Source organism: Helianthus annuus, chromosome 16, assembly GCF_002127325.2.
Source record: "Helianthus annuus cultivar XRQ/B chromosome 16, HanXRQr2.0-SUNRISE, whole genome shotgun sequence".
NCBI classification, from domain to species: domain Eukaryota; kingdom Viridiplantae; phylum Streptophyta; class Magnoliopsida; order Asterales; family Asteraceae; genus Helianthus; species Helianthus annuus.
In genome coordinates this window covers 102,832,564-102,842,147 of record NC_035448.2, presented here as the reverse complement: position 1 = coordinate 102,842,147, position 9,584 = coordinate 102,832,564, and the positions used below count along the sequence as shown (strand labels likewise).

The 9,584-nt window shown below is 40.1% G+C and overlaps 1 protein-coding gene across 1 annotated transcript; it reads right to left on the bottom strand.

Moving 5' to 3' along the window:
- Positions 1-1,736: 1,736 nt before the first annotated feature.
- Positions 1,737-2,114, bottom strand: LOC110924319. The gene has a single exon (XM_022168342.1). It carries the CDS (start codon positions 2,112-2,114, stop codon positions 1,737-1,739), a length of 378 nt encoding a protein of 125 aa, XP_022024034.1.
- Positions 2,115-9,584: the final 7,470 nt, after the last annotated feature.

Genomic DNA, 9,584 nt, shown 5'->3' with positions numbered 1-9,584 from the left:
TAAAGCCGGATAGACGTTCCTTGGCACTCCAAAGGCCTAATTAAGTTAATTTGCGTTGTAAACTCTATTTATTATCACGTTGATTATCTGTTAATTACGTAATTAGGTGCCGTAAATCACCGGTTGTCACAATGTGAGGACTAGGAAAACGAAATTGTAAACCATGGTTAGAGGCGAATTGTTTAAATTGAGTATTATCAAATTCTCCGCCCATGTCACATTGAAAACTTTTTATTTGGTGGTGAAATTGGGTAGATATGTATTTATGAAATTGGGTGAATTTGGTGTATGTTTCGGATTTAAATTTTAAAGGAAAGACCTAAGTAAAATGGGTAAAATCATCAATCACAACCAAATAATATTTGTAACCCTGTTTGCTAAGTATATGTGAGCTCCATAAATCAAAATGGACAATATTAAATGGACAAACAGTGCAAGAACTAGATAAATGAAATGGCAAACGTTTATGTTTAGCAATTTGGCAAGAGTCACAAAAAGTCGAACGACTTTGTTATTTACATGAAATAAACTTATTATTACTTAAAAAATCCAAGACATGTAAACCAGGATGTCCAAGACGGTTATTCCAGGAACCTTGAGTGCTAGTGGAAACAAAAGCAGAAGCATCAGGCAATTTGAGATCTGTGAGCGGATATAGATTACTGGTACTGTCATGGCGACTCAGGATCGTCCCACTCGGATAATCCTTCACAGAAAAACCAAAAGGATCAAAATCGACAGACACCCAATTGTCTAGGGTAAATTTTCTAACAGAAATTAAGTTCTTTATGATGTTGGGTGTGTGAAGTATGTGTTTAAGTTGGAGTGGTTTAGAGGTGGAGGGAAGACTGGTGTGGCCCGATCCAACAACTAGTAAACGATGACCATTTCCAACCAATACATTTTTAATAGAATAATTACACAAGTGAGAAATCATACCTGAGTCCCGAGTGAGGTGGTCTGATGCTCCAGTATCCATGAACCAAGTGGGGGCTTCGGGTTCCAAAGCCATGGTGTTAAAAGCTTCAGCAAGCTCGGTCGGCTCCAAGGGATTAACATCAGTTATATGAGCCTGAGGTGTAGACTAATTAGTGGAAGAAGATTGTTGCTGCTGCAGGGCTGTCCAAGGTGAAACCCAACCCGATTGGGTTGGGTAGGGGCATGGGTTCCAGGAGTTTCTTGGTGGGTTGCGTTTGGATTAGCTTCGGTTATTGGAACCGGACCCAGACCCAGACCCAGACCCAGACCTGTAATGGGTCGGACCAAGGTTGCTAGATCCCAGATGTGGCCTAGTGTTCGAATGAGGTTGGCTGTCGGCTGGGTTATCACGACGTGGGCCACCACAACGGTTCGGGCCATAGATATGACCAAACCCGGGGTGGACCAGAGTTGTTACGAGCAGGTTGGTTGTCTCGGGGGGGCCATCACAATGAGGATTGGGTTGAACAGCAGCGTGCGCCTCAGAAGTGGTCGCGGTTCCATCACGAGCACCTTGTCTTTCCAAATCGCCATGAAGCATCTCACAGGCTTCGTTCCGTGAGGGGAGTTCACGGTTGATGATGGATCCGATGGTGTCATATTCTCGAGGCAGACCCCGAACAAGTTGCAGAACTAGGGTCTCGTTGACTGGACTTCCCACATCATCTAACTGAGCCGCCAAGTCCCAAAGGGCCTGACAGAAGGCTACCAAAGAAGACATAGAGCTGAGTTTTAGGTTGACAAACTGGGTTGAAGGGCTACACAACGGGACCTTTGTTGTTATGAAAAAGATCCTTAACCCAGTTCCAGGCCTGGAGAGTCGTGGATGGTTCTTCAAGGACCCGAAGAAGATAATCTTCAGATAGTGTACTGTAGATCCATTGGAGCATGACCGCATCAATCTTTATCCATCGAGCATAGGTAGGGTCGTCTTCAGGTGGTGGTTCAGTGTTGATATGGACTATGACCTCGTACCCACGTGCATAAAGTTTGAAAAGCTTCACCCACGCAGAGTATGTGACATTAATACCATCCAGGATGCGAACCTGTTTCATGATGTCGGTAACAGTAAAAACTGGGTGTAGCGGAACTGGTGGTTTGGTTGTGTTGGTGGATGCTTCAGCCTTGTCTGCCATGATTAAGAGTTGACAGGGGAAGAAAAGGAATCGAACTAAAGAAAAGAGATGTGGACGGCGGAAGCGGAGGGTCGAAACCCTAGGGTTTGTATCGAGATCCAAAAAAACTGCAGGGATTAGGGTATAGAGCGGTTTAGCTCTGGTACCATGTGATTTGGTATAATTCGATGATTTCTCATTAATCAAAATCGGGTATATATACAAGAATACAATAGCACAACTAGGAAAGTATATCTCCATAAATCAAGGAGAGATTATCTATACATTAAATACAATAAATACTATAATATATTCCGCTAATACACATATCCATGTCGCGTAGTTTAGGATATGAGATTCAATGTTGCGTTGCATCTAGTTGGTAATGATCCCTTGCATAGATCTATGACTCTATGTAAACCTTTTTCGATGTGAAGCTAGGTGTGTCAATTAAGTCCAAGTGAATTGATAATAAATTTAATTACTTCTCAAGTTGAGTTTCCTTTAGCTTCAGCATTTGGTCATTAACTCTTGATAATTTAGTAAGTAAATTATATATTAAAGAAAAACATTGTGTTGTGTTGTGTTGCACAAAGTTACTGTAGTTAAAAATACATATTCTCTAACTGGATGTCCTATGTTATTAAAGCAAGCATTGCCACGTTTGGATTAACTGCAAGCAGTAAAAGGTCCAAGAAGAGGCTGGAAAAGTCGTTAAGTTGTTCTTCCCATTAGTCGCTTAATAGTTCGGTGGGAAGAAACGATATTTTGGACTTTCATCATGAATTGATTTGGGTTTTAGGGAGGTTTTGGATTTGAAGCATGTGGAATATTGGGGTTGTAGAGATGTGGTATAAAGTGGAAAGCATCGGAAAAGCTAGAGGTGTAAAAAACAAAATATCAATCAAAATAAAGGAAAGGGAAAAAAGGGGCTTAAAAACAGTCTACACATAGAGGTGTAAAAAAACAAAATATCAATCAAACCCTTGTCTAAAGAAAAGGGAAAAGGGGCTTAAAAAACAAACTACACAGAGTAGTTGCCTATTTGCCAAGTTACTATTTTTTTGGTTTCCTTTTAGAACACAACAATGCTATCAATATCAAACCATCAAAAAACCTTCACCTCAACATGCTATGTAGATTTCAAATCAACCTCAAAAGATTTTCAATATGCACATTCTGATTTTAAAATAGATTGACACTCTTGATTAGTTTATCAAAGGATATATTAGACATTTAACATATTGTCAAATAGTTCATTGAGCCATGAGTAAGTTGAATATTATAGAATGTTGGAAACTCACTTTCTTAAGTGTTCATCATAAAATCCATATACTTTTGTTATCTGCAGAAACACTATTGCGGCACTGTTATATACATTAATAGTTATCAAGTGACTTAAGATTTTGTAGCTTGAGGTAGAAAGTCGCAAAGAAAATAATTATAATAAGCTTATCTATAATACTATATAAAGGAAAATGTGATGGACAAGATAGTAATTTTACCGTGCTTACAAGTTGTAAAGCACCATGTATAAGGATGTGTAAGCCATTTTAGGGGGGTTAGATCTGTATTTCACCTAAGGTTTTAAGACCCTAAAGGGGTAATTATGGGATTTCAGATATAGAGAGAGAATCGGGAAATAAATCACCAGAAACAGAATGGGGGAATGAGAACAGACAAAGAGAGGAAGGGACTTTGACAATAGTGGTTCGATTAGGCCCTAGATGGTCCGGTTTTAGGTTCCGGCGACAATCTTCATATAGAGAGGCACGGGGCCATGCCTTCGAAAATCACTATTTCCACTGCTGTTACATTTCCAAAACCAAACCCTGGGTCATTCATCGCTCTTGTAATTCACCATCTTTGACTCATCGTCAAGGAACCATGGGTTCAGGACTTTAGGTAAGGTTAACCTTCACAATCTCTTACTTACACCTTTCAATTCCAGCCAGTTAATCGAACTATCTGTATGAGCATGCGTTCAATTACAGTCAGTTAACCTTCATATACTCTTACTTACTCCTTTCAATTCCAATCTCTTCATCGATAAACCTAGATTCTACGAATTTCTTACATTGGTAGCATCAAACACTTAGAAATCTTAAAACTTTAGGCCTGCTTCAATTTCTGAATCAAAATCACACTCCACGGATTAACAACGATGCTCGAATTGCTTGGGAAAGGTCTGATGCATATGTTTCTGCCTTTTCATCGCCAATCTGTCTCCTTTAATTCATATGGCTAGAGGTACCTCGTCTTCCTCTGAACTTTGGCAACGTATTAAAGAATTGTTTCACAAACAAGCTTTCTGTCACACCCCGAAATATCAGAGCTGGCGTGACTGGACTGGTATCTTCATTGCACAGCGGAAGCAAATAAGCTAAGACTTCTAGGAAATGAACGCCGCTAAGTACTCGAATTCCCATGGGTTCTCCTATTCCAACCGTTCCATAGTTTTGAAAAATGCCACCTGAGAAAGAACATGCGAAAAAGTCAACATAAAGTTGAGCGAGTTCATAGTTTGTTTTGAAAAGATTTAAAATAAATCTTTTTGATAACCGGTTTAAAAGTTGTTGAGAAAATATAGTAAAATCATTTTCTCGGCATGATATATGAAAGTTGTGAGTCTAGCCCACGAAAGTCTTTGTAAGCAGGACCAACTCGTCCTCTTACTTGTACATAAGTTGAAAATGTTACCAATGTTTGTAAAACCATGTATTTGTGAGTTTGTGTCAAATGAATCTTAAAGACATTTGAAAGTTTAAGTATCGAAATCCGGTATGTAAAGCGTCAATGAACATGCTGATCATTAATGTGTAGCTAGGACATTAATATGTGTGTGTCGACATAGGACGCCACCAACCCGTAAGCGATTTAGTACCGGTCCACCTGGCGAGGGTAACAAAGGAAACTCCATATGGCCACATAAGGACTCGTGAGTGTGGCTCGCCCGGTACCCGATATATCTACCCCCTTTGTTCCATGGTCTTAAACAAGATTAATGGTGCTTTAAGTATCAGCCTATTCGCACGTGATCTACTAATTCATTCCGTAGCTTAACCATACCATAGTAACATGTATTTCCCCCCGAGAGTTATAAAACCGAAAACATTTAAAAGAAAAGGGGGACATGAACTCACTGGGTGGTCTCGTTTTGCGTACGCAGACAAACCCAGTCTCGTTGTTGTAGCTAGGACATTCCCGTCTCTAGTCATGAAAATCATGCACGTTTCGTAAATACGCATGTGTTTAGTAAAACCAGTATGTTTAGTATAAAGCGTTTGTAAACCCTTTTAAGTCCCTTGAAATCCATTCGCAAAACGGCTTAAAAGTATGAGTTTTCGTTCATTGAAAAGTTGTTTGTGTTTGCAAAACTTGCATGTCTTTCCACCCCCGAAAACATTTGTAAAAACGTAAAACTAGAAAAAGTGGGGGTTATGAACTCACCTGGATATTCCTGTGTAAAGCTAGCTTAGTGTGATTCCGTGATATCGTTCCAAGAACGTGACTCGCTAGCGTGCAACTATAGCATTCCTAACAAGGAATCACTTATAAGTTTCTAATTAAATCAACGTAGCTAAACTACGTGTCCGAGCTCTACCGCGTCATTAACTAAACGACTCTAAGGTAGTGTTATCTTGACTTACAATAACCAATCTATGGTTATTTGATCCCGTTTATGATCGGGATAATACTGAGTCGTGGAAATGACTTAGTTTTCCGAAGGATTTAGGATATATATTTATATATATAAATATAAATACTTATGAAGTCATGCTGGTAGTCGCGAATAGAAGGCGTAGATGAAATAGTAGTACGGCTCTTCGTAGTTTTCATAAGACGTAATTAAAACACATTTGTTATAATCTTACGGTAAAATATTATGCGCCGTTTAGGCGTTCGAAAATAAATATAAATAATATATTTATTTTATCAAATTATTCGAAGTCTATCGACGTTTGAGATAAATGTAAACACTTATATTTATTTTATAAAAGTAATCGAAATCATTCGAATTATCGACGTCTGAAATAAATATAAATAATTATATTTATTTTGTAAACTTTCGAGTCGTAAACGTTGTCAAAATAAATATACTCTTATATTTATTTGATAATAATACCTCAATCTCGCTATATGTCGTGTTTGTGTTATGAATACGTTTCGTATTACGAATTTTACGAAAACCGGACAGAGTTTCGTCTGTCTTTTGAATAACCCCGACAACACAAGTTGTCGTTATTTTATTAAAAATTCAACAATTGACAACAAACGATAAATATATAATTTTCATCATTCGCCAAAACGTAAATAATCACTAATGTATAAACGTTATCTAATCGCTAAAGGTTCGAGCTCGGTTCGCGTTAAGTGTAATGTATATAAACAACGAAATTAAAATGTGTTTCGTTTAAAGTTTACCGGGTCTTGTGTTGACCACGTTTGACCCGACAGTTGACTTCCGTTGACTGAGGTTTGACCGGTTGACTTTCGTTGACTGTCCGTTGACCCGAATTGAGTCGGGTGTTGACCGAGTCAACCGGGTTTGACCCAAAACGCAGCTGAGTTGTCTCATACCAAGCCTTGGGACCGATGCCAAATCTGACCCAATAAACCGTGACCCGACTTGACTGGGTTGACCCGCTTGAGCGTGAAACCTGCTGAATCAAAACTTTAAACCAACACTCGAACCAGCTGAATCTCACCCGAACATACGTGTAGTTAACCCGAGTAGATCCCGAAAAACCTGAGAACGAATCTGAAGATTTTGAGCCACTGACCTGGATTATAACCCGGTTTCCCGAACATAGCTCGAACCCGAGCCAAAACACATCTCGAATCTTCACCAAGTCTGAGCCAAACGCAACCTGAACCCGAATGGAAGCTTGTCGGAACCAAAATCGCCACCGCCGCCGCCAGCGGCGAATCATCGCCAGAAGCGGCACCCACCGTTTCTCTCGCTCCAGCCTCTCTCTCATCTCTTCTGATTCTCGTCACCTCTCGATCTATTCTCTCTCTCGTTCAGCCGTCGTATGCCACCAAAGGGTGGTGGCCGGTTGTTTATCATTGATTAACAGGGGGGATGTCGGTGGGTGTCGGAGCACGTCGACCGGAGAGTCGTCGGAGGAGTCGCCGTACTACCAGACGCGAGAAAGAAAGAACGAGGATGATGTTATGTGTGTTAGAGCATTCTCATCCAAACCACCAAAATCTGTGTGGGGGGTTTTCAAAATATAAGAAGTATAAAAAGTGGTTGTGAGTGGAGGAGAGAGAAAATGTTATTGTTCATCTGTATATTTGGGGGGACACTATTCACCCCCTATACTTTTTTCATATATATTTAAAGTGGTTGTGAGTGGAGGAGAGAGAAAATGTAATATATATATTGAAAAGGAGAGAGAAAAAGTATTTGTTTTTAGTGGAAATATATTGATATAGGAGTTGTTTTTAGTGGAATGTATGTATATTTTTAGTGGATTGGATGTGAATGCTCTTAGTCTAGGGTTTCACAAAGAAGAAGTATATGCAGAGAAGATGAGGGTCTGGTGTTGTAGGTACGTACGTAATCGAGTGGGAGAGGTGGAGTAATGTGTGATTTTTTGTTATTTGTGAGGTGTGAGATATTATCTTGGTTTCTATAGGGAAAAAGAGTACACACTCAGAATTATTAAATTATATCTTGGTTTCTATATGAAATGTCTTTTATTTAATTTTTATTTTTATTAATATTTTTTTAATTTTAAACATGCATAATTTTACAACAAATAAAAAAAAAAGAAAAAAAAACACAAGTCCCCTAAGAGGGGAGTGCCGCCATCAAATTGGGGTGTTAAGGGAGTTTAAGAGAAGAGTTGACGTGGTATATGCTGATTGGTGGTGCGTAAGAGAGGTGACTCCCCTCTTAGGGGAGTGCCCCTCTCACCCTAAGACTTGCACAATTCAGTCAAGTATTGTGAAGATCAAACAAATAAGTTTGATGGTGTAAAAGTTGATTTGATTGCACCAGCATGCTTGAGACAAGAATATCTGAATATTAAGCTTTTCAATAGTAACTAAAAGGTAAAAGTGAATCATGAGGTTTTAAGCAATCAATTTATTATCATATTATTATTATTATTATTTTATCTAGGGATGGTGAATTCGGTTTGTGAAACCGATAGAAAAAAGAAAAGAGTCTTGTACTACGGTGTTTTATTTATTCACAAACCCACACTTTTTTTCTTGAACAGCAAATCACTTTATATATAAATATAAAGAGCCAGCAAGAAACTGTGAGAAACCAAAACAACAAAACAAAACACAAAAAAACAGAAAAAACAGGAAAAAGGACTATTACATCAGCTCAACTACATCGAACTCCAACCATTTCTCCCACTTGGGCTTCTTCAACTTAGCCCGATTGCTTATCCAAAGGTAGGAGTCTTCTTTCACAAGGTCCACTGTCTTCATTATCGGAATAAAGCAGTCGTCAAACACCATCGCATTTCTCGCGCTCCAAATTCTCCAAACCGTAGCAATACAAACCAAGTTAACAATTCTTTTCCAAACTCTACTACCCACACCTTGTTTCATGATTATGGTATTTGGAATTTTTATAATACAAGCATGGATGACTATTGTACTTTCCAAGACTATGATGGTGGAGCATGTTCCTTCTTTACTTTCTTGGAAACGTACATCATGGATGGGGAAACAAGAAAGGGAAATAGCCAAAATAGCCAAGACTTGGTCAAGATTTCAAAAATAGCCAACTAAAACGTCTCATAGAGGGGTTTCACGAATTCCCACGCGTCTCAAAGACGTTTCCTCATCAGCCATCCACGGAAAGCCACGTGTCCACAAGTGCTGAAACGTCTCAGAACACTGAAACGTCTCAGGTGAAACGTCTCAGAACCTGAAACGTCTCAGGTGAAACGTCTCAGAACCTGAAACGTCTCAGGTGAAACGTCTTCTGTTCCGCTCGTTTTCCGGCGAAGATGGGAAAAAGTTGACTGGGACTCGGCGACGGGTGGAGAGATAGAGAGAAGAGGTCTCATTTCGGGGATGATGTATTACCGTGGCCGCCGCCGTGAGCGGCGGGGCCGCTCCTTCTCCGCCGTTCTTCCTCTCTCTCTTCCAACTCTCTCTGATCTCTATCTCTCCTCGATTTGTCTCACTGTCTTTGTCGTCATCGGATCTCATCACCGGCACCACCAAGAAATCCCACCATCGCCACCGTCGTGAAAGGCCGCGGCTCCGCCTGTCGTCGCTGGAGATCATCGGAGGGGGGGCTGCCAGTCGTCACCCAGCGCCGCCGCTGGTCGCCGGAATCGAAGGTTGACAGGAGAGGGGGTGTTGTAGGGAGTTCTGGTGTAATCGAAGGTTGGGAGCATCAAGCAAAGAAAGCAGAGATGTTAACATGCAACGGAGGTGTAGGTGGATTTATTGAGAGAGAAAGGGAGTGGGTGTGGGATTGGACATCTCTGCAAAAGCTGAAAGCAAAAGCTG

What these genes read in the sequence shown, in the direction of transcription:
- LOC110924319 (XM_022168342.1), bottom strand. Translation starts at nt 2,114, where the DNA reads ATGGCAGACAAGGCTGAAGCATCCACCAACACAACCAAACCACCAGTT.